At 46.0% G+C, this 24,952-nt stretch overlaps 1 protein-coding gene and 1 long non-coding RNA gene across 3 annotated transcripts in view; both read right to left on the bottom strand.

Moving 5' to 3' along the window:
* The window catches only part of LOC139401891 (protein kinase, cAMP-dependent, regulatory, type I, beta), a gene marked incomplete at its 5' end in the record, with an annotated part of 159,596 nt that overhangs the window by 31,310 nt on the left and 103,334 nt on the right, over nt 1-24,952 (bottom strand). For both annotated transcript variants that reach the window (XM_071145894.1, XM_071145893.1), the window contains 1 exon segment: nt 4,052-4,112. In XM_071145894.1, the coding sequence (XP_071001995.1) occupies nt 4,052-4,112 (61 nt within the window).
* Nucleotides 24,134-24,952, bottom strand: part of LOC139401890 (uncharacterized) — a 1,062-nt gene continuing 243 nt past the window's right edge. Inside the window, exons 2-3 of the long non-coding RNA XR_011633180.1 lie at nt 24,876-24,899; nt 24,134-24,159 (exon numbers count right to left, since the gene is read on the bottom strand). This is a non-coding gene — a long non-coding RNA (uncharacterized lncRNA). The remainder of the gene's footprint in view (nt 24,160-24,875; nt 24,900-24,952) is intronic.

Genomic DNA, 24,952 nt, shown 5'->3' with positions numbered 1-24,952 from the left:
AGAACTGCCCTCCCCTGGTTGTCTAGGGCTTAATTGAAAGGAATAAACTAAAACCAGCAGACACTAGGCTCTCCATGGAATGAGTTAGAAACCCCTGCTCTAGACTGTTGTATCACCATAGTGAGATCCTCTAGAAGATGTTGAAGTAACTAACAGCTACCTCAGTCTCTGTCAGTCTCCTCACAGTATCATCATTTCACACTCTGCAGAGCCTTCACCCCACTTAACTAACCCCCTTCACTGGGGGCACACTGGTCATTGGGTGTGTGTCTGGGTAAAAGAGAGAGAGTGTGTGTGTGTGTGTGTCTGCCTGTGTGTCTGCCACCAGAGAGCATGTTATTCTCTTCCCCTTTTAACCCTAAACAACATCAAGGGATTGTACCCAGTTTCGTGGCTGTCGCCAAATTCAAAGACAATCAAAAACACTCCTGCCTCCATCCCTTCCTCCCTCCCTCCCTCTCTTCCTCCTCAAAGGAGGGAGGAGAAAAGAGAGGGAAGAAAATAAGTTTGAAGAGAGAGGTGGGTGTTTGAATACGGGCCTTGTTGGGGCCGTAAAAGGAGATACGTGGGGGAAAAGAAAATGAGAGTTAGAGGAGGATAGAGCTGAGGAGGAGGAGGAGAGAGGAGGAGGAAGAGGAGGATGAAGAGGAGGAGGAGGAGGAGGAAGAGGAGGAGGAGGAAGAGGAGGATGAGGAAGAGGATAGAGCTGAGGAGGAGGAGGAGGAAGAGGAGGAGGAAGAGGAGGAAGAGGAGGAGGAGGAGGAAGAGGAGGAAGAGGAGGATGAGGAAGAGGAGGAGGAGGAGGAGGAGGAGGAAGATGAGGATGAGGAAGAGGAGGAGGATAGAGCTGAGGAGGAGGAGGAGGAGAGAGGAGGAGGAAGAGGAGGAGGAGGAAGATGAGGATGAGGAAGAGGAGGAGGATAGAGCTGAGGAGGAGAAGGAGGAGAGAGGAGGAGGAAGAGGAGGAGGAGGAAGAGGAGGAAGAGGAGGAGGAGGAGGAAGAGGAGGAAGAGGAGGAGGATGAAGAGGAGGAGGAGGAGGAAGAGGAGGAAGAGGAGGAGGAGGAAGAGGAGGAGGATGAAGAGGAGGAGGAAGAGGAGGAGGAGGAGGATGAGGAAGAGGAGGAAAAGAGGCCCTGTGCGTTTACTCAGCCAGATAATAACCCCACACAGGAGGCATGTCCTCTACACACACACACACACACACACACACACACACACACACACACACACACACACACACACACACACACACACACACACACACACACACACACACACACACACACACACACACACTGCAACAGGGTCAGAAAAGGGAAACTGCCCTGTGCTCCTCTTAACAGGGTTGGGGGAGGGTCAATTCTACATATTTTTTTGAATCAATAATAAGCCCTAACCCTTCCTTCTGATTGCTGTGCCAATGTAAAACACCCACACCGCTCCCAAAAATCGTCTGTCCTCAGTTGCAACACTCACTAGCGAGTTCCAAACTGCCTCTAGAAGCAACACAAGAACTGTTTGTCGGGAGCTTCCTGAAATGGGTTTCCATGGCCGAGCAGCAGCACACAAGCCTAAGATCACCATGCGCAATGCCAAGCGTTGGCTGCAGTGGTGTAAAGCTTGGTCCATTGAAATCTGGAGCAGTGGAAAAGTTTGGTGGAGGAGGAATAATGGTCTGGGGTTGTTTTTCATTGTTCGGGCTACAGACCCCTTAGTTCCAGTGAAGGGAATGACATTCTAGACCATTCTGTGATCCCAACTTTTTAGCAACAGTTTGGGGAAGGCCCTGTACTGTTTCAGCATGACAATGCCCCCATGCACAAAGCGAGGTCCATACAGAAATGTTTTTTTGTCGAGATTGGTGTGGAAGAACTTGACTGGCCTGCACAGAGCCCTGACCTCAAACCCATCCAGCACCTTTTGGATGAATTGGAACACCGACTGCGAGCCAGGCCGAATCGCCCAACATCAGAGCCTGACCTCACTAATGCTCTTGTGGCTGAATGGAAGCAAGTCCCCGCAGCAATGTTCCAACATCTAGTGGAAAGACTTCCCAGAAGACTGGAGGCTGCTATAGCAGCAAAAGGGGGACCAAGATGAGATGTTTGAGGAGCAGGTGTCCACATAGTTTTGGTCATGTAGTGTATCATGAAAGTAGGTTGAGAGAGAGATAGACCCTCACATCACATACACACTGTAAAGACAGAGAGATGGACCCTCACATCACATACACACTGTAAAGACAGAGAGAGATAGACCCTCACATCACATACACACTGTAAAGACAGAGAGAGATAAACCCTCACATCACATACACACTGTAAAGACAGAGAGAGATAGACCCTCACATCACATACACACTGTAAAGACAGAGAGAGATAGACCCTCACATCACATACACACTGTAAAGACAGAGAGAGATAGACCCTCACATCACATACACACTGTAAAGACAGAGAGATGGACCCTCACATCACATACACACTGTAAAGACAGAGAGAGATAGACCCTCACATCACATACACACTGTAAAGACAGAGAGATGGACCCTCACATCACATACACACTGTAAAGACAGAGAGAGATAGACCCTCACATCACATACACACTGTAAAGACAGAGAGAGATAGACCCTCACATCACATACACACTGTAAAGACAGAGAGAGATAGACCCTCACATCACATACACACTGTAAAGACAGAGAGATGGACCCTCACATCACATACACACTGTAAAGACAGAGAGAGATAGACCCTCACATCACATACACACTGTAAAGACAGAGAGAGATAGACCCTCACATCACATACACACTGTAAAGACAGAGAGAGATAGACCCTCACATCACATACACACTGTAAAGACAGAGAGAGATAGACCCTCACATCACATACACACTGTAAAGACAGAGAGATGGAACCTCACATCACATACACACTGTAAAGACAGAGAGCGATAGACCCTCACATCACATACACACTGTAAAGACAGAGAGAGATAGACCCTCACATCACATACACACTGTAAAGACAGAGAGAGAAAGACCCTCACATCACATACACACTGTAAAGACAGAGAGAGATAGACCCTCACATCACATACACACTGTAAAGACAGAGAGATGGACCCTCACATCACATACACACTGTAAAGACAGAGAGAGATAGACCCTCACATCACATACACACTGTAAAGAGAGAGAGAGATAGACCTTCACATCACATACACACTGTAAAGACAGAGAGAGATAGACCCTCACAACACATACACACTGTAAAGACAGAGAGAGATAGACCCTCACATCACATACACACTGTAAAGACAGAGATAGACCCTCACATCACATACACACTGTAAAGACAGAGAGAGATAGACCCTCACATCACATACACACTGTAAAGACAGAGCGAGATAGACTAATCAAGTTGGACATTTCAAAGTGGAAATTACAGACTTCAGAATCCTTTTGAAACCTAAAAAAAAGTTGTACATTTCCTGCACTGCATTATCCTGCAATAAGGTTGTGTGCGTCTGTGTTTAAAAAACACCTGTATGTTTTTGTAAGTGTGTGCCTGTATTTGTTTGGTCCTAACGTTTTGTACACTCAGTGTATATATTTATATTCCGGACTCTGACATTGCTCATGTTGATATGTATTATTTTTTGATGACGTGTGTTTTGTTGTTTTATTGCTAGGTATTGCTGCACTGTTGGAGCTGTTGGAGCTAGAAACACAAGCATTTCTCTGCACCTGCGACAACATCTGCAAATCTGTGTAACCAACCAATACACGTTGATTTGATTTAATATAAAAACACACAGGTACACACACACACAATAACACACACATAAAAACACACAGGTACACAAACATATAAAAACACACAGGTACACACACACATAAAAACACACAGGTACACACACATAAAAACACACAGGTACACACACACATAAAAACACGCATACGCCTCTCATATCAAATGCAATCTCCAACAAACCAACATGTACACACACGTATGCACGCATACGCACACACACACACTCACCGAGGATGGAGACCTTGCTCAGGAACTCTTCGTACATCTTCCTCTTCCTCAGTGTGCTACCCTGTAGAAGAGAAAACAGAGTTAGAACATGTAACAGGAGACAGGAAACAGAATACAGAAGCAGAAGGCAGGAACAGGTTGACAAGGAGAGAAGGACAGTTTCATAAGCAGCTCCAACAACTGTTCTAAAATATGGGCTTTAATGGTGGGCCACTGGGCCCATTAGTGGTAACAGTACCGTGCAGTAGGTGGGAGGTGTAAAGCACTGTGTGTGTGTGTGTGTGTGTGCTTGGCAAATTATTGTGCCCAAACACTCAAAGAGGCGGTGAATGGAGAAATGTCAGCCATTAAGGAAATGATAAGTATGTGTGTTACATTATACCTCATTGTAGATGTGTAATATCTCCTCGTACTTGAGGTGTGAACAACAGTATCAGACAATATCACACTGTACAGTAGATTTGACCACCTCACCCAGCCACATAGTAGGGGACTTTCCTTCATTCTGACTTCACTGTGATCAACAGAGGGAGGGGTGGAGGGAGAGAGAGTGGGAGAGAGAGAGTGGGAGAGAGAGAGAGGGAGAGAGAGAGTGGGAGAGAGAGAGAGGGTGAGAGAGGGAGAGCGAGAGGGAGACAGAGAGGGAGAGAGAGGGAGAGATAGAGAGAGAGGGAGAGAGAGGGAGACAGAGAGGGAGAGAGAGGGAGATAGGGGGGAGAGAGAGTGAGAGGTTAGAAAGAGAGAGAGAGAGAGAGAGAGAGAGAGAGTGAGAGAGAGAGAGATGGAGCGAGAGAGAGCGAGAGAGAGGGAGAGAGAGTGAGAGAGAGAGAGATGGAGCGAGAGAGAGCGAGAGAGAGGGAGAGAGAGGGAGAGAGAGAGGGAGACAGAGAGGGAGATGGAGAGGGAGAGAGAGAGAGAGAGGGGGAGAGAGAGAGGAGAGAGAGACAGAGAGAGAGAGGGAGAGGGAGAGAGAGAGGAAGAGGGAGAGAGTGGGAGAGAGAGTGAAAGAGAGGAAGAGAGAGAGGGAGAGAGAGTGAGAGAGAGAGAGGGAGAGAGAGAGAGGGAGAGAGAGGGATAGAGAGGGGAGAGAGAGAGAGAGAGCGGGAGAGAGGGAGAGTGAGATGAGAGAGGGAGAGAGGGAGAGAGAGAGAGAGAGAGAGAGAGAGAGAGAGAGAGAGGGAGAGAGAGATGGAGAGAGAGAGAGAGAGAGAGGAGAGAGATGGAGAGAGAGAGTGGGAGAGAGAGAGAGAGATGGAGAAAGGGAGGGAGAGAGAGAGAGGGAGAGGGAGAGAGGGAGGGAGAGAAGAATTCGAAAGCAAATCCAATTTTGATAAACTCCCATATCTACTGGGGGAAATTCCACAGTGTGCCATCACAGCAGCAAGATTTGTGACCTGTTGCCACAAGAAAAGGGTAACCAGTGAAGAACAAACACCATTGTAAACACTCTTGTGTCCTTTAACCATTTGTACATTGTTACATTTGTAACCAATAAAAATTAACAGTAAACATTACACATACAGAAATTTCAAAACAGTAAAGACATTACACATGTCATATTATACGTATATACAGTGGGGCAAAAAAGTATTTAGTCAGCCACCAATTGTGCAAGTTCTCCCACTTAAAAAGATGAGAGAGGCCTTCAGACGGGCCTGGACATGTACTGGCTTAAGCAGGGGGACACGTCTGGCACTGCAGGATTTGAGTCCCTGACGGCGTAATTGCTCCCACAGTTGATTTCTTCAAACCAAGCTGCTTACCTATTGCGGATTCAGTCTTCCCAGCCTGGTGCAGGTCTACAATTTTGTTTCTGGTGTCCTTCGACAGCTCTTTAGTCTTGGCCATAGTGGAGTTTGGAGTGTGACTGTTTGAGGTTGTGGACAGGTGTCTTTTATACTGATAACAAGTTCAAACAGGTGCCATTAATACAGGTAACGAATGGAGGACAGAGGAGCCTCTTAAATAATAAGTTACAGGTCTGTGAGAGCCAATATATAAATATAAATATAAATATTGCATGTTTGTAGGTGACCAAATACTTATTTTCCACCATAATTTGCAAATAAATTCATTACAAATCCTACAATGTGATTTTCTGGATTTCTTTTCTAATTTTGTCTGTCATAGTTGAAGTTTACCTATGATGAAAATTACAGGCCTCTCTCATCTTTTTAAGTGGGAGAACTTGCACAATTGGTGGCTGACTAAATACTTTTTTGCCCCACTGTATATATGTATAATATGACATGTGTAATGTCTTTTCTGTTTTGAATTTTCTGTATGTGTAATGTTTACTGTTCATTTTTTATTGTTTATTTAACTTTTGTATATTATCTACCTCACTTGCTTTGGCAATGTTAACACATGTTTCCCATGCCAATAAAGCCCCTTGAATTGAAATTGAATTGAATTGAGAGAGAGAGGGAGACAGAGGGTGAGAGAGAGCGAGAGAGAGAGAGAAAGAGAGAGAGAGAGAGAGAGAGAGAGGGAGAAAGGGAAGGAGAGAGAGAAAAGAGTCTAAAAAGATTGACAAAGAGAGCGAGAGAGAGGGAGACGGCGTCACCCCAGTCTGCTCCCAGGCAGCAGCAGCATTACGTTTGCATATGGAAATTATACAGTGATTCAAGACCAAGGGTGTCTTTAGTCTGGAAGTGTCTGATGAGGCCTGCTGCTGCTGCTGCCTCTAATTTAATATAATTTCATATTTTCTCTTAAAAGGGGAGAAATGTTCCCAAGCGAGTGATGCATTGATCTCCCAAGAGTAAACAGCTTGATTAAAGGAATTCTCTGGCTCTCGCCATCCACTCCCTCCTGGGTGTGTGTGAGAGAGAAAGTGAGAGTGTGTGTATTTGTGTGTGTGTGAGAGAGAAAGCGAGAGTGTGTGTGTGTATTTGTGTGTGTGTGTGAAGTGTATGCGTGTGTGTGTGAGTACATGTGCGTAGTGAGTAAGTACGCGTGTGTGCATGTGTTTGCGTGTGTAAAATACAGTCTGTTTTGAGTTTTACATTTTACATGACATTTTTCTGCTACCAGACAGCCAGACAGCTTGCTTCATGACTAACATGTTTAAAGTTTTGACTGAAAACCTATTAGGAAAATCAAACCAACGTCTCAGTACTGAGAATAGATGGTGAAAGACAGAGCGTTCTCCACTCACCGGCAGACCACACTGATGCACCAGACCATAGAATTAGGAATTAGAACACGAGACCCTGTTGTAACGTTCTACCTATGTTCTCCCAACGTTCTACCAGGGCCTGGGAGAGCAGCAGACACCCCTGGAGGGCTTATGAGCTTAGCTTGCTTACATTTCCCTGCATGTTGGCTGACTCATGGGGTTGGGAGGGGGAGAGCTGGTCTGGAACAGGTTAATGTCATCAACTCTGGTCCCAACATGGACACATGGATGGAGTCAATGTCTTTCTGGATGGAGTCAAGGGAATGTCTTTCTGGATGGAGACAAGGGAATGTCTGTCTGGATGGAGACAAGGGAATGTCTTTCTGGATGGAGACAAGGGAATGTCTTTCTGGATGGAGTCAAGGTAATGTCTTTCTGGATGGAGTCAAGGGAATGTCTTTCTGGATGGAGTCAAGGTAATGTCTTTCTGGATGGAGTCAAGGGAATGTCTTTCAAGGGAATGGATGGAGTGTCTTTCTGGATGGAGTCAAGGGAATGTCTTTCTGGATGGAGTCCAGGTAATGTCTTTCTGGATGGAGACAAGGGAATGTCTTTCTGGATGGAGTCAAGGGAATGTCTTTCTGGATGGAGACAAGGGAATGTCTTTCTGGATGGAGACAAGGGTATGTCTTTCTGGATGGAGACAAGGGAATGTCTTTCTGGATGAGACAAGGGAATGTCTTTCTGGATGGAGACAATGGAATGTCTTTCTGGATGGAGACAAGGGAATGTCTTTCTGGATGGAGACAAGGGAATGTCTTTCTGGATGGAGACAAGGGAATGTCTTTCTGGATGGAGACAAGGGAATGTCTTTCTGGAGTGAATGTCAGTCAGTTCAGTCAGGTGCTGTAGGTGAGCTCCTCTTTCTGTTGACCATGCCTTAGCCATCCTTCACTCTGCATTGAGACCACAGCATTTCACTTCACCAGTGAATTCCTGCTCTTTATCCACCTCTGTCTTGGGTGGAAGTATCAACCAGCCTGAGGTGTGGCACATGGCCAGCCAACCCATCCACTGTAATATCCATCCACCTACATTGCCTTCATCTTTGTCCAACATGAAACCCACAGGCTTCTCTCTCTCTCTCTGTTTCTCCTTCGGGACACACTCTTTCCACTCCATTTCGCCTTGTGGGCAGTGCTATACGTCATGGTGGGAGTGGGTTCAAAGTGCAAGGCCTGTCCGATGCACTTCCACATTCAATCGATAACCCTTTATTTCAACTAACTACAGTTAGTGGCTGGACCTGTTTTCCCTGAAGTGAACGACCTGTAACGTCAACTTTTGCTTGCTGGCCAACCAACGACACCAACGATGATACCAAACCAATCTACCAAACTTACCTGAATGACATATAGGAAACTGATCAATAGCAATAATAGCAATAATACCTGTATACTGTCAACCACTGACATGAATGATTTGGGTAGCTGGTTTAATTAAAAACAGTTCCTCTGATGGGTTTTGGATGTCCTTGGTCTTAGGGGGTCTATACATGAGGCTGTCTTTCCCATATTATCCTGGACGTATACCCCAGTCTCATTACCTTGCCTGAATGATATCTCTCAACTTTAAACAATGTGAAATTTGAATACAAAATGATTTGTTTAGCTTCTTTCTGGTCTGTGGCTGGATTAAATTATAAACATAATGTGTATTCAGTGATTCCATTTGTTGACATTATGTTTGTGGCTCCCTAATGAAACAGTAACATCCATTACTGTAGTTAGGCTTATGCCAGGCATACACTACACAACTTTCTAAATCCTAACATCGCTGAGCCTCTCATAAACAATCATATTTCCTGTATTTGTTTGTCTTGCCAACGTAAACAATGTGGCACAGTACAGGGGTCACACACTACAACATTCTTCACTTGGTCGTGAGGATTCTCCATACCACGCTGTCTCGCCAAAACAATGATGTGATACAGGGATGATGTTACTAGATTGGCTAGAACGAGCTGTGGCTCATAAACATTTCAGTCAGGCATTCATGCTTGCCATAAAGAGTTGAAATACTTAGCCAATAACTTACATTTTGTATTGAATAATACTACTTGTGAACTTCTGAGCTGTAACAATTTCACTTTGTCTTTGATTTAGTCTAAACAAAGTAAAGGATAAATACATAGCAGTAGTGGGGCGAGTCATCACTCCTGTCTGAGACTCAGTATACACATTCTGGGTGATGAGATACCATACAATTAAGAATACTATATGTGATAGAGCCTCTGCCGAGTCCACAACAACCGGATGCTGGAAAGACGTTAAGGCTCCTTTTTGTTAATATTCTCGTCCAGACCAGTACCTAGGGGATCTACGTTTATTTTACTCCTGCTACGTTAGGTTATGTGCAATACAACCTCATCATCTCCCTGGCTTCTTCTCTGGAGACCTCTCATTGGCTATTGCTGAACACCGTTCTCAGAACCTGTCGTTGTACATCTCACACTAGAAGAGCATTGCAGATTTTGTGCCGATAAAATCAAACAGGTTTGAAAATATCAGGACGTCTGGGACGCTCAAAGACGGGATCAGTAGCCCTCAGATTACATCTCTGACCCCCTCACATTAAACCCACTCACATTAAACCCACTCACGTTAAACCCACTCACGTTAAACCCACTCGCATTAAACCCACTCACATTAAACCCACTCATCTTAAACCCACTCACGTTAAACCCACTCACGTTAAACCCACTCACGTTAAACCCACTCACGTTAAACTTGCTCACATTAAACCGACTCACATTAAACCCACTCACGTTAAACCGGCTCACATTAAACCCGCTCACATTAAACCCACTCACATTAAACCGGCTCACATTAAACCGGCTCACATTAAACCCGCTCACGTTAAACCCACTCACATTAAACCGGCTCACATTAAACCCACTCACATTAAACCCACTCACGTTAAACCGGCTCACATTAAACCGGCTCACATTAAACCCACTCACATTAAACCGGCTCACATTAAACCCACTCACATTAAACCCACTCACGTTAAACCGGCTCACATTAAACCGGCTCACATTAAACCCACTCACGTTAAACCCGCTCACATTAAACCCGCTCACATTAAAAGTACTCACATTAAACCCGCTCACATTAAAAGAGAGTCGGTGATGTCCTCGGTCTCTATGGCATCAAATCAGCCTCTAAAGTCCATTGCGTGCAAGATGGCGCTGTCAAGCAAGATGAAACATCATTGAGCTAGCAAAGTCGATAGTCGAGAGCTTAGAGGATGTGTCCTGCGAGCAGAGGATGAGTGCAGAAAGTACACAGACCAGTCGAGAGCCAGAATGTTGTTGAGCGAGCAGAGGATGAGTGCAGCGAGTACACAGACCAGTCGAGAGCCAGAATGTGGTTGAGCGAGCAGAGGATGGGTGCAGCGAGTACACAGACCAGTCGAGAGCCAGAATATGGTTGAGCGAGCAGAGGATGAGTGCAGTGAGTACACAGACCAGTCGAGAGCCAGAATGTGGTTGAGCGAGCAGAGGATGAGTGCAGCGAGTACACAGACCAGTCGAGAGCCAGAATGTGGTTGAGCGAGCAGAGGATGAGTGCAGCGAGTACACAGACCAGTCGAGAGCCAGAATGTGGTTGAGCGAGCAGAGGATGAGTGCAGCGAGTACACAGACCAGTCGAGAGCCAGAATGTGGTTGAGCGAGCAGAGGATGAGTGCAGCGAGTACACAGACCAGTCGAGAGCCAGAATGTGGTTGAGCGAGCAGAGGATGAGTGCAGCGAGTACACAGACCAGTCGAGAGCCAGAATGTGGTTGAGCGAGCAGAGGATGAGTGCAGCGAGTACACAGACCAGTCGAGAGCCAGAATGTGGTTGAGCGAGCAGAGGATGAGTGCAGCGAGTACACAGACCAGTCGAGAGCCAGAATGTGGTTGAGCGAGCAGAGGATGAGTGCAGCGAGTACACAGACCAGTCGAGAGCCAGAATGTTGTTGAGCGAGCAGAGGATGAGTGCAGCGAGTACACAGACCAGTCGAGAGCCAGAATGTGGTTGAGCGAGCAGAGGATGAGTGCAGCGAGTACACAGACCAGTCGAGAGCCAGAATGTTGTTGAGCGAGCAGAGGATGAGTGCAGCGAGTACACAGACCAGTCGAGAGCCAGAATGTTTTTGAGCGAGCAGAGGATGAGTGCAGCGAGTACACAGACCAGTCGAGAGCCAGAATGTTGTTGAGCGAGCAGAGGATGAGTGCAGCGAGTACACAGACCAGTCGAGAGCCAGAATGTGGTTGAGCGAGCAGAGGATGAGTGCAGCGAGTACACAGACCAGTCGAGAGCCAGAATGTTGTTGAGCGAGCAGAGGATGAGTGCAGCGAGTACACAGACCAGTCGAGAGCCAGAATGTTGTTGAGCGAGCAGAGGATGAGTGCAGCGAGTACACAGGCAGCGGGGGCAAATTAAACCTGAGTTGCAATTGTGACTTTGAGTGAGAAGAACATCATTGTTGCACGCAAAATATTAATTTGAGAGCAGATTTGGGTTTTGTTCTGTTCACCACATCCTCACATGGATTTCTCCTCCCACAACAAAAACTCCTGCTCTACTAACAGCAATCTGGTTCTATAATTTTATTATAGGTGAAAATTCTAGCAAATGAACTCTAGTGAACACAGCCACAAAGTCAAAATTATTATGACTAAACCCAGTCTATTTCTACAATGTATCTGCTAACCTTATCTAGCTAGTTAGTAGTTAACTATATATAAAAGTTACCAGTATCTTTGGTTTAACCGGGAGCATTGTAGCTAACTAGCCAAGTTAACGAGGGGTTAGTATGGAAGGAGGACTTGGAAGACCAGCATGACTGGGATGGAGTGGTGGAGAAGGCAGAGACCGGGGGAGAACAGACAGGAAAGGCCCTCACTGGGGAAGAGGTGCCCTGGCCAAACCCCCCCCCCTAACCCTGGGCCACGTTATGGGACTCCTGGTCACCTTATGGGACTCCTGGCCACCTTAAGGGACTCCTGGTCACCTTATGGGACTCCTGGTCACCTTATGGGACTCCTGGTCACCTTATGGGACTCCTGGCCACCTTATGGGACTCCTGGTCACGGCTGGTTGTGACACAGTCTGGGATCGATCCCAGGTCTGTAGTGATGCCTCACACACTGCGATGCAGTGCCCTAGACCGCTGAGCCACTCAGGAGGCCTTCATGGGAGTTCTCTAACTCATCTTGTGCCTTACACAACTCAGCACGTATGTATCCACCCACCTTCCTCAGTGGAGTCCTGACCAGGGGTATCAAACTCCAATGTCTATGTGCCTGTTGTGTTGGCGTAGTTACCGGACTTGTGGGAGGAGGTGTTGATGACAGTGATGCGTCCCAGAGTGATCTCAACAAACAGCCGCTGAACCAACACCATGCCTGATGACCACAACTAGATGATATCTCTCCACCCTGGATCACGGTAAACACACACCTGGTCTCTCTCTCTCTCTCTCTCTCTGTGTTGCATGTGAGAGTAATAGGCCTGTATATGTAAGTGTAGGGTAGGATATACGTGTTGTGTATATAACTCTATTCAGTCTGTAAACCCACTGTATTACAGACCTGTGTTATGTTCGCACACATATTTCTTGTGTGTAATTTAGTGCAGTGTTTTGTGACATCTCTCTCTCTCTCTCTCCCTCTCTCCCTCTCTCTCTCCCTCTCTCACTCTCTCTCCCTCCCTCTCTCTCTCCCCCCTCTCTCTCTCTCTCTCCCTCTCTCTCTCTCTCCCCCCCCCCCCTCTCTCTCTCTCTCGACCCCTCAGATATGCGGTGCTCCCCAGACCAGTGTTTCAAGGCAGGGATGGACTACACTGTTCGACTGAGCTTGCCCCTCTACTCTGCATTCAGTGATGTCCAGTCCCCAGACATACTCATCGACTCGGTTAGTCCCCTCACACACAACTGAGACTATTGCGTAAATCATGCATTGATGTCGTTGCTTAAATGTTAGGCTACAAGGATTTTAAGTTGGGATTCAGCCCTTCGACTCCATACGAAGTCGAAGGGCATACTAATCTTCAGTATCTTTCTGTCCTCTCTATAGATTGTGCTGAAGCCCAACTTCCAGCATTACCGGTGTCTGGAGAACAGCCAGATGGTGGTCAAGACCCCCTCCACAGACATCTACCACAAGTTCATCTTTAGCGTGTCAGCTCTGCTGCACCAGGGAGCTAAAGGTTATGGCACCGTACTGCCAACAGTCATGTATGACTGCTTAAACATGTGTATGTTCATATATGTGTTAACTAACTAAGGAGGGTTTCTTATGGCTCAATAACACTGACGAATGGTGTGGATTATACACCTCTGCTCAGTCCCACATAGTGAAATCTGCCATTTCATATTGAGGCAAACATGCAACAGCGCTGTGCCATTTTATCTTCCTCGATTCCTTGCATCCTTTTTCCGTGCCTCCTTCTAAAACCCCATCGGAGGAGAGGACACAAGGTTCCTCCCCTCAGACCTCCAATGGGTTCTGAGAAGGATGCGTGTAGAGAGGAAGTGAGGAGGTGAGCTGAATTGGGACAGAGCTCATGTCATTGTTTTATGGGAATCTTATGTTGAATGATACATTTATTCTGTTTTGACATATATCTTTGTTCTACTTGTGCTCTTTCCACAGATGTCTCTGGCTTGCTGATAACATGTGATCTGATGAGACTCCCTATGTGATTTGACTGCTCTGGCTTGCTGATAACATGTGATCTGATGAGACTCCCTATGTGATTTGACTGCTCTGGCTTGCTGATAACATGTGATCTGATGAGACACCCTATGTGATTTGACTGCTCTGGCTTGCTGATAACATGTGATCTGATGAGACTCCCTATGTGATTTGACTGCTCTGGCTTGCTGATAACATGTGATCTGATGAGACTCCCTATGTGATTTGACTTCTCTGGCTTGCTGATAACATGTGATCTGATGAGACTCCCTATGTGATTTGACTGCTCTGGCTTGCTGATAACATGTGATCTGATGAGACTCCCTATGTGATTTGACTTCTCTGGCTTGCTGATAACATGTGATCTGATGAGACTCCCTATGTGATTTGACTGCTCTGGCTTGCTGATAACATGTGATCTGATGAGACTCCCTATGTGATTTGACTTCTCTGGCTTGCCGATAACATGTGATCTGATGAGACTCCCTATGTGATTTGACTTCTCTGGCTTGCTGATAACATGTGATCTGATGAGACACCCTATGTGATTTGACTGCTCTGGCTTGCTGATAACATGTGATCTGATGAGACTCCCTATGTGATTTGACTGCTCTGGCTTGCTGATAACATGTGATCTGATGAGACTCCCTATGTGATTTGACTGCTCTGGCTTGCTGATAACATGTGATCTGATGAGACTCCCTATGTGATTTGACTTCTCTGGCTTGCTGATAACATGTGATCTGATGAGACTCCCTATGTGATTTGACTGCTCTGGCTTGCTGATAACATGTGATCTGATGAGACTCCCTATGTGATTTGACTGCTCTGGCTTGCTGATAACATGTGATCTGATGAGACTCCCTATGTGATTTGACTGCTCTAGCTTGCTGATAACATGTGATCTGATGAGACTCCCTATGTGATTTGACTGCTCTGGCTTGCTGATAACATGTGATCTGATGAGACTCCCTATGTGATTTGACTGCTCTGGCTTGCTGATAACATGTTATCTGATGAGACTCCCTATGTGATTTGACTTCTCTGGCTTGCTGGTAACATGTGATCTGATGAGACTCCCTATGTGATTTGACTGCTCTGGCTTGCTGATAACATGTGATCTGATGAGACTCCCTATGTGATTTGACTTCTCTGGCTTGCTGATAACATGTGATCTGATGAGACTCCCTATGTGATTTGACTGCTCTAGCTTGCTGATAACATGTGATCTGATGAGACTCCCTATGTGATTTGACTGCTCTGGCTTGCTGATAACATGTGATCTGATGAGACTCCCTATGTGATTTGACTGCTCTAGCTTGCTGATAACATGTGATCTGATGAGACTCCCTATGTGATTTGACTTCTCTGGCTTGCTGATAACATGTGATCTGATGAGACTCCCTATGTGATTTGACTTCTCTGGCTTGCTGATAACATGTGATCTGATGAGACACCCTATGTGATTTGACTGCTCTGGCTTGCTGATAACATGTGATCTGATGAGACTCCCTATGTGATTTGACTGCTCTGGCTTGCTGGTAACATGTGATCTGATGAGACTCCCTACGGGATTTGACTGCTCTGGCTTGCTGATAACATGTGATCTGATGAGACTCCCTACGGGATTTGACTGCTGTATTACTGACTGTACTCAATAAAACTTCCAATGACAAATTGAAATCATTTGACACTGTAATTTGATAGACAACGGTAGTTCCCAATCAGACAACTAGTATAACAAACAAACCCGTTTTCCTCAGTTAAATGTTTGGTGAATGCATGCAGTAGCTTTGTCCTCAGTCCTCCTGTTTATCCTGTGTGTACGAGGATGACATGTTGACCTGTTTAGCTTAACTAGCCCACTAGTAATTCCTTTCTTTTCATGTTAGCATCGTTATGACATTTTTATGTGTGTAGCCACATGTTATTCCCAACAATGGAGTCATTATATGAAGCTATATTAAATGATGGCCAGGTTCTAGTGCATGATGAACAAACGTGTTAGATCATAGCCACACTGCAAATAATCCACCTCTTCTGTGATACATTGGGGTTAACTCCCTCATACCATGCAAACACATACCAGACACTTTGTGGAGAGGTGAATAAAAACAATTAGCTCGTGGTGGACTATGGTGTTACTTAGCTAGGAGCCGACAGTCTGCTTTTCGTGTTACAGACAAAATGTTGCTGGCTAACAAGTAATTATCTAGCTAACTTTAGCAAGTATATTCCACTCAACTCAAGATATAGTATTGCTACTAATTTATTTCCCAATTAGTTTGCTCATGTATCAAGTTGAAGTTGGGTTTCCAAGTCGTTTGGTGTCGACTGTTCAAGCCGACTAGCAAGCTAAACAGACAGCTCTGAAGCGGATCTGTTTGACGTCAAGCACCCAAGAAGATCACATGGCACAACACTGGACTGACCAAGGGCTCTGCCACACCTGTCTTGAGCCCCACCTGTTTAGCTATAAAAAAAAAATGCAGCTCCAAAATGCAGGTGTTTCATCCTAGCTCAGTGCAATCTGTGGTGGTGGGGCAGCCTGTGGAAAATACGGAGCGTAGGGATTGGTAATGTTCTCTAGTTGTGCCGTGATCAGCTCAGTGTTCTGTCACTCATGGGGACACTACATCACTGCAAAATCTACAGGGAGTTCAGGACCCTTGGGTGCTGCCATTAATTTACATAGAAGTGCCCATCCAAGAAGGCTCAAGGTCATTGGCCAGAAATAAAAGGACGTCAAATCACGTTATATCAACCATAGCTTTGATTGGACTGATCATGTCAACATCATACTTTTAAAATCTTAGCTAGCAGTCATCATCAAATCAAAATCAAATCAAATCATGAATCACGTCGACACTCTACTAGCCAATCCTTTTCAATCCATATGAAGAGAAATTCGAAATAAAACCTAATTGGTGCTCATTGGCCATTGGACATAAAAATGACACAACAAGATGGAAATCGCAAATTCAACAATGAGTGATTTGAAAGGAGTCAGTGGCTAGCATTGCAAAGCAATCACTAGCCTGCTATTCAGTGGAGTGGATGTGTGGTCCAAATCTGGGTTTAAGGGTCTCTTTTCCAAGCTTAAAAGAATAAACATTCAACACCATGGGCCAGAAAAGGTTGAATACATTGACCATGCTGTCAATCTAGCATGACATCTGCCGCGTTCAAAACAACTGGAAATTCGGAACTGTATGTTGTGTAGTAAACTGTTACTGGCCCATGTGCCACACCCTAATAACTTGGTCCCTTTTCCTCTCTTTATTTAGCCTACTGTTCTGACTTGGTGGTTCACACGTAGCCTGTGCACATGTAGCCTGTTTTAGAGAAATGTAATCTTCAAATATTGTAAGCGCTTTCATTGTCTGCTTATATGCCCCCTTGATTTATCCTACAGTTCTGACTTGTTATACAGGGAGAACACCGTGAGAACAGCCCATGTTCTGCATTCTGTCGCTGTACATTTCAAACGTGCTGAACAAATAGTTACATTGACTACGTTCATCTTTGCTCGCTCATTAATGTCTTATTCAAAATTACGGATGGCCTCTTATCGGCTCGTCGTCCCCTTATACCATAGCTTGTACATCTCAATTGTCAATAGAAACCACATTTGATTAAGCAAGTCAGCCATATCAGCTATGGCTTTAGTCAACCTGTACTCTACGGTTTTAGTCAACCTATGGTTTTAGTCAACCTGTACTCTACGGTTTTAGTCAACCTACGGCTTTAGTCAACCTGTAATCTACGGCTTTAGTCAACCTGTACTAGTCAACCTGTACTCTACGGCTTTAGTCAACCTGAACTCTACGGCTTTAGTCAACCTGTACTAGTCAACCTGTACTAGTCAACCTGTACTCTACGGCTTTAGTCAACCTGTACTCTACGGCTTTAGTCAACCTGTACTAGTCAACCTGTACTCTATGGCTTTAGTCAACCTGTACTCTACGGTTTTAGTCAACCTGTACTAGTCAACCTGTACTCTACAGCTTTAGTCAACCTGTACTCTACAGCTTTAGTCAACCTGTACTCTATGGTTTTAGTCAACCTGTACTAGTCAACCTGTACTCTACAGCTTTAGTCAACCTGTACTCTACAGCTTTAGTCAACCTGTACTCTACAGCTTTAGTCAACCTGTACTAGTCAACCTGTACTAGTCAACCTGTACTAGTCAACCTGTACTAGTCAACATGTACTAGTCAACCTGTACTCTACGGTTTTAGTCAACCTGTACTAGTCAAAGTGTACTCTACGGTTTTAGTCAACCTGTACTCTACGGTTTTAGTCAACCTGTACTAGTCAACCTGTACTCTACGGTTTTAGTCAACCTGTACTAGTCAACCTGTACTCTACGGCTTTAGTCAACCTGTACTAGTCAACCTGTACTAGTCAACCTGTACTATACGGCTTTAGTCAACCTGTACTCTACAGCTTTAGTCAACCTGTACTCTACAGCTTTAGTCAACCTGTACTAGTCAACCTGTACTCTACGGTTTTAGTCAACCTGTACTCTACGGTTTTAGTCAACCTGTACTAGTCAACCTGTACTAGTCAACCTGTCCTAGTCAACCTGTACTAGTCAACCTGTACTAGTCAACCTGTACTCTACAGCTTTAGTCAACCTGTACTAGTCAACCTGTACTCTACGGTTTTAGTCAACCTGTACTAGTCAACCTGTACTAGTCAACCTGTACTCTACAGCTTTAGTCAACCTGTACTCTACGGTTTTAGTCAACCTGTACTAGTCAACCTGTACTCTACAGCTTTAGTCAACATGTACTAGTCAACCTGTACTCTACAGCTTTAGTCAACCTGTACTAGTCAACCTGTACTCTACGGCTTTAGTCAACCTGTACTAGTCAACCTGTACTCTACAGCTTTAGTCAACCTGTACTAGTCAACCTGTACTCTACGGTTTTAGTCAACCTGTACTCTACGGCTTTAGTCAACCTGTATTCTACAGCTTTAGTCAACCTGTACTAGTCAACCTGTACTCTACAGCTTTAGTCAACCTGTACTCTACGGCTTTAGTCAACCTGTACTAGTCAACCTGTACTCTACAGCTTTAGTCAACCTGTACTCTACGGTTTTAGTCAACCTGTACTAGTCAACCTGTACTCTACAGCTTTAGTCAACCTGTACTCTACGGTTTTAGTCAACCTGTACTCTACGGCTTTAGTCAACCTGTACTAGTCAACCTGTACTAGTCAACCTGTACTCTACAGCTTTAGTCAACCTGTACTCTACGGTTTTAGTCAACCTGTACTAGTCAACCTGTACTCTACAGCTTTAGTCAACCTGTACTAGTCAACCTGTACTCTACAGCTTTAGTCAACCTGTACTCTACGGCTTTAGTCAACCTGTACTAGTCAACCTGTACTCTACAGCTTTAGTCAACCTGTACTAGTCAACCTGTACTCTACAGCTTTAGTCAACCTGTACTAGCCACCTGTACTCTACGGCTTTAGTCAACCTGTACTAGTCAACCTGTACTCTATGGTTTTAGTCAACCTGTACTAGTCAACCTGTACTCTACGGCTTTAGTCAACCTGTACTAGTCAACCTGTACTCTACGGCTTTAGTCAACCTGTACTCTACGGTTTTAGTCAACCTGTACTAGCCAACCTGTACTCTACAGCTTTAGTCAACCTGTACTAGTCAACCTGTACTCTATGGTTTTAGTCAACCTGTACTAGTCAACCTGTACTCTACGGTTTTAGTCAACCTGTACTAGTCAACCTGTACTCTTCAGCTTTAGTCAACCTGTACTCTACGGTTTTAGTCAACCTGTACTAGTCAACCTGTACTCTACGGTTTTAGTCAACCTGTACTAGTCAACCTGTACTCTACAGCTTTAGTCAACCTGTACTAGTCAACCTGTACTCTACAGCTTTAGTCAACCTGTACTAGTCAACCTGTACTCTACAGCTTTAGTCAACCTGTACTAGTCAACCTGTACTCTACGGCTTTAGTCAACCTGTACTAGTCAACCTGTACTCTACAGCTTTAGTCAACCTGTACTAGTCAACCTGTACTCTACAGCTTTAGTCAACCTGTACTAGTCAACCTGTACTCTACGGCTTTAGTCAACCTGTACTAGTCAACCTGTACTCTAGGGTTTTAGTCAACCTGTACTAGTCAACCTGTACTCTACGGCTTTAGTCAACCTGTACTAGTCAACCTGTACTCTACGGCTTTAGTCAACCTGTACTCTACGGTTTTAGTCAACCTGTACTAGCCAACCTGTACTCTACAGCTTTAGTCAACCTGTACTCTATGGTTTTAGTCAACCTGTACTAGTCAACCTGTACTCTACGGTTTTAGTCAACCTGTACTAGTCAACCTGTACTCTACAGCTTTAGTCAACCTGTACTCTACGGTTTTAGTCAACCTGTACTAGTCAACCTGTACTCTACGGCTTTAGTCAACCTGTACTAGTCAACCTGAACTCTACGGTTTTAGTCAACCTGTACTAGTCAACCTGTACTCTACGGCTTTAGTCAACCTGTACTAGTCAACCTGTACTAGTCAACCTGTACTAGTCAACCTGTACTCTACGGTTTTAGTCAACCTGTACTAGTCAACCTGTACTCTACGGCTTTAGAGGTGTGTTGAATAGACTCCACAATCCAGACATGAGTTAGTGCTCGGCTTATTCTTGCCACTGTGGGTCCAAGTCTTCTAAACAGCTTCTTCCTCCAAGCCATAAGACTCCTGAACAGCTAATCAAATGGCTACCCAGACTGTCCCCCCCCCCCACGCTGCTACTACTACTCTCTATTATTATCTATTGATAGCCACTTTAACAACCCTACCTGTATGTAAATAATTACCTCAATTACCTCGACACCGGTGCCCCACACATTGACACATTGACTCTGTACCGGTACCCCCTGTATATAGCCTCCACATTGACTCTGTACCGGTACCCCCTGTATATAGCCTCCACATCGACTCTGTACCGGTACCCCCTGTATATAGCCTCCACATTGACTCTGTACCGGTACCCCTGTATATAGCCTCCACATTGACTCTGTACCGGTACCCCCTGTATATAGCCTCCACATTGACTCTGTACCGGTACCCCCTGTATATAGCCTCCACATTGACTCTGTACCGGTACCCCCTGTATATAACCTCCACATTGACTCTGTACCGGTACACCCTGTATATAGCCTCCACATTGACTCTGTACCGGTACCCCCTGTATATAGCCTCCACATTGACTCTGTACCGGTACCCCTGTATATAGCCTCCACATTGACTCTGTACCGGTACCCCTTGTATATAGCCTCCACATTGACTCTGTACCGGTACCCCCTGTATATAGCCTCCACATTGACTCTGTACCGGTACCCCTGTATATAGCCTCCACATTGACTCTGTACCGGTACCCCCTGTATATAGCCTCCACATTGACTCTGTACCGGTACCCCCTGTATATAGCCTCCACATCGACTCTGTACCGGTACCCCCTGTATATAGCCTCCACATTGACTCTGTACCGGTACCCCTGTATATAGCCTCCACATTGACTCTGTACCAGTACCCCCTGTATATAGCCTCCACATTGACTCTGTACCGGTACCCCTGTATATAGCCTCCACATTGACTCTGTACCGGTACCCCCTGTATATAGCCTCCACATTGACTCTGTACCGGTACCCCCTGTATATAGCCTCCACATTGACTCTGTACCGGTACCCCCTGTATATAGCCTCCACATTGACTCTGTACCGGTACCCCCTGTATATAGCCTCCACATTGACTCTGTACCGGTACCCCCTGTATATAGCCTCCACATTGACTCTGTACCGGTACCCCCTGTATATAGCCTCCACATTGACTCTGTACCGGTACCCCCTGTATATAGCCTCCACATTGACTCTGTACCGGTACCCCCTGTATATAGCCTCCACATTGACTCTGTACCGGTACCCCCTGTATATAGCCTCCACATTGACTCTGTACCGGTACCCCCTGTATATAGCCTCCACATTGACTCTGTACCGGTACCCCCTGTATATAGCCTCCACATTGACTCTGTACCGGTACCCCCTGTATAAAGCCTCCACATTGACTCTGTACCGGTACCCCCTGTATATAGCCTCCACATTGACTCTGTACCGGTACCCCCTGTATATAGCCTCCACATTGACTCTGTACCGGTACCCCCTGTATATAGCCTCCACATTGACTCTGTACCGGTACCCCCTGTATATAGCCTCCACATCGACTCTTAACCGGTACCCCCTGTATATAGCCTCCACATTGACTCTGTACCAGTACCCCCTGTACATAGCCTCTACATTGACTCTGTACCGGTACCCCCTGTATATAGCCTCCACATTGACTCTGTACCAGTACCTCCCTGTATATAGCCTCCACATTGACTCTGTACCGGTACCCCCTGTATATAGCCTCCACATTGACTCTGTACCAGTACCCCCTGTATATAGCCTCCACATTGACTCTGTACCAGTACCCCCTGTATATAGCCTCCACATTGACTCTGTACCGGTACCCCTGTATATAGCCTCCACATTGACTCTGTACCGGAACCCCCTGTATATAGCCTCCACATTGACTCTGTACCGGTACCCCCTGTATATAGCCTCCACATTGACTCTGTACCGGTACCCCCTGTATAAAGCCTCCACATTGATTCTGTACCGGTACCCCCTGTATATAGCCTCCACATTGACTCTGTACCGGTACCCCCTGTATATAGCCTCCACATTGACTTTGTACCGGTACCCCCTGTATATAGCCTCCACATTGACTCTGTACCAGTACCCCCTGTATAAAGCCTCCACATTGACTCTGTACCGGTACCCCCTGTATATAGCCTCCACATTGACTCTGAACCGGTACCCCCTGTATATAGCCTCCACATTGACTCTGTACCGGTACCCCCTGTATATAGTCTCCACATTGACTCTGTACCGGTACCCACTGTATATAGCCTCCACATTGACTCTGAACCGGTACCCCCTGTATATAGCCTCCACATCGACTCTGTACCAGTACCCCCTGTATATAGCCTCCACATTGACTCTGTACCGGTACCCCCTGTATATAGCCTCCACATTGACTCTGAACCGGTACCCCCTGTATATAGCCTCCACATTGACTCTGAACCGGTACCCCCTGTATATAGCCTCCACATTGACTCTGTACCTGTACCCCCTGTATATAGCCTCCACATTGACTCTGTACCGGTACCCCCTGTATATAGCCTCCACATTGACTCTGTATTGGTACCCCCTGTATATAGCCTCCACATTGACTCTGTACCAGTACCCCCTGTATATAGCCTCCACATTGACTCTGTACCGGTACCCCCTGTATATAGCCTCCACATTGACTCTGTACCGGTACCCCCTGTATATAGCCTCCACATTGACTCTGTACCGGTACCCCCTGTATATAGCCTCCACATTGACTCTGTACCAGTACCCCCTGTATATAGCCTCCACATTGACTCTGTACTGGTACCCCCTGTATATAGCCTCCACATTGACTCTGTACCGGTACCCCCTGTATATAGCTTCCACATTGACTCTGTACCGGTACCCCCTGTATATAGCCTCCACATCGACTCTGTACCAGTACCCCCTGTATATAGCCTCCACATGGACTCTGTACCGGTACCCCCTGTATAAAGCCTCCACATTGACTCTGTACCGGTACCCCCTGTATATAGCCTCCACATTGACTCTGTACCGGTACCCCCTGTATATAGCCTCCACATTGACTCTGTACCGGTACCCCCTGTATATAGCCTCCACATTGACTCTGTACCGGTACCCCCTGTATATAGCCTCCACATTGACTCTGTACCGGTACCCCTGTATATAGCCTCCACATTGACTCTGTACCGGTACCCCCTGTATATAGCCTCCACATCGACTCTGTACCAGTACCCCCTGTATATAGCCTCCACATTGACTCTGTACCGGTACCCCCTGTATATAGCCTCCACATTGACTCTGTACTGGTACCCCCTGTATATAGCCTCCACATTGACTCTGTACCGGTACCCCCTGTATATAGCCTCCACATTGACTCTGTACCGGTACCCCTGTATATAGCCTCCACATTGACTCTGTACCGGTACCCCCTGTATATAGCCTCCACATTGACTCTGTACCGGTACCCCCTGTATATAGCCTCCATATTGACTCTGTACTGGTACCCTCTGTATATAGCCTCCACATCGACTCTGTACCGGTACCCCCTGTATATAGCCTCCACATTGACTCTGTACCGGTACCCCCTGTATATAGCCTCCACATTGACTCTGTACCGGTACCCCCTGTATATAGCCTCCACATTGACTCTGTACTGGTACCCTCTGTATATAGCCTCCACATTGACTCTGTACCAGTACCCCCTGTATATAGCCTCCACATTGACTCTGTACCGGTACCCCCTGTATATAGCCTCCACATTGACTCTGTACCGGTACCCCCTGTATATAGCCTCCACATTGACTCTGTACTGGTACCTTCTGTATGTAGCTTCCACATAGACTCTGTACCGGTACCCCCTGTATATAGCCTCCACATTGACTCTGTACCGGTACCCCCTGTATAAAGCCTCCACATTGACTCTGTACCGGTACCCCTGTATATAGCCTCCACATTGACTCTGTACCAGTACCCCCTGTATATAGCCTCCACATTGACTCTGTACCGGTACCCCCTGTATATAGCCTCCACATTGACTATGTACCGGTACCCCCTGTATATAGCCTCCACATTGACTATGTACCGGTACCACCTGTATATAGCCTCCACATTGACTATGTACCGGTACCCCCTGTATATAGCCTCCACATTGACTCTGTACCGGTACCCCCTGTATATAGCCTCCACATTGACTCTGTACCGGTACCCCCTGTATATAGCCTCCACATTGACTATGTACCGGTACCACCTGTATATAGCCTCCACATCGACTCTGTACCGGTACCCCCTGTATATAGCCTCCACATTGACTATGTACCGGTACCC

The sequence above is a fragment of the Oncorhynchus clarkii genome, unplaced genomic scaffold (assembly GCF_045791955.1).
Source record: "Oncorhynchus clarkii lewisi isolate Uvic-CL-2024 unplaced genomic scaffold, UVic_Ocla_1.0 unplaced_contig_565_pilon_pilon, whole genome shotgun sequence".
Classification (NCBI taxonomy): Eukaryota; Metazoa; Chordata; class Actinopteri; order Salmoniformes; family Salmonidae; genus Oncorhynchus; species Oncorhynchus clarkii.
The sequence above is the reverse complement of the archived record's forward strand: the minus strand, read 5'-3'. Positions and strand labels throughout refer to the sequence as shown.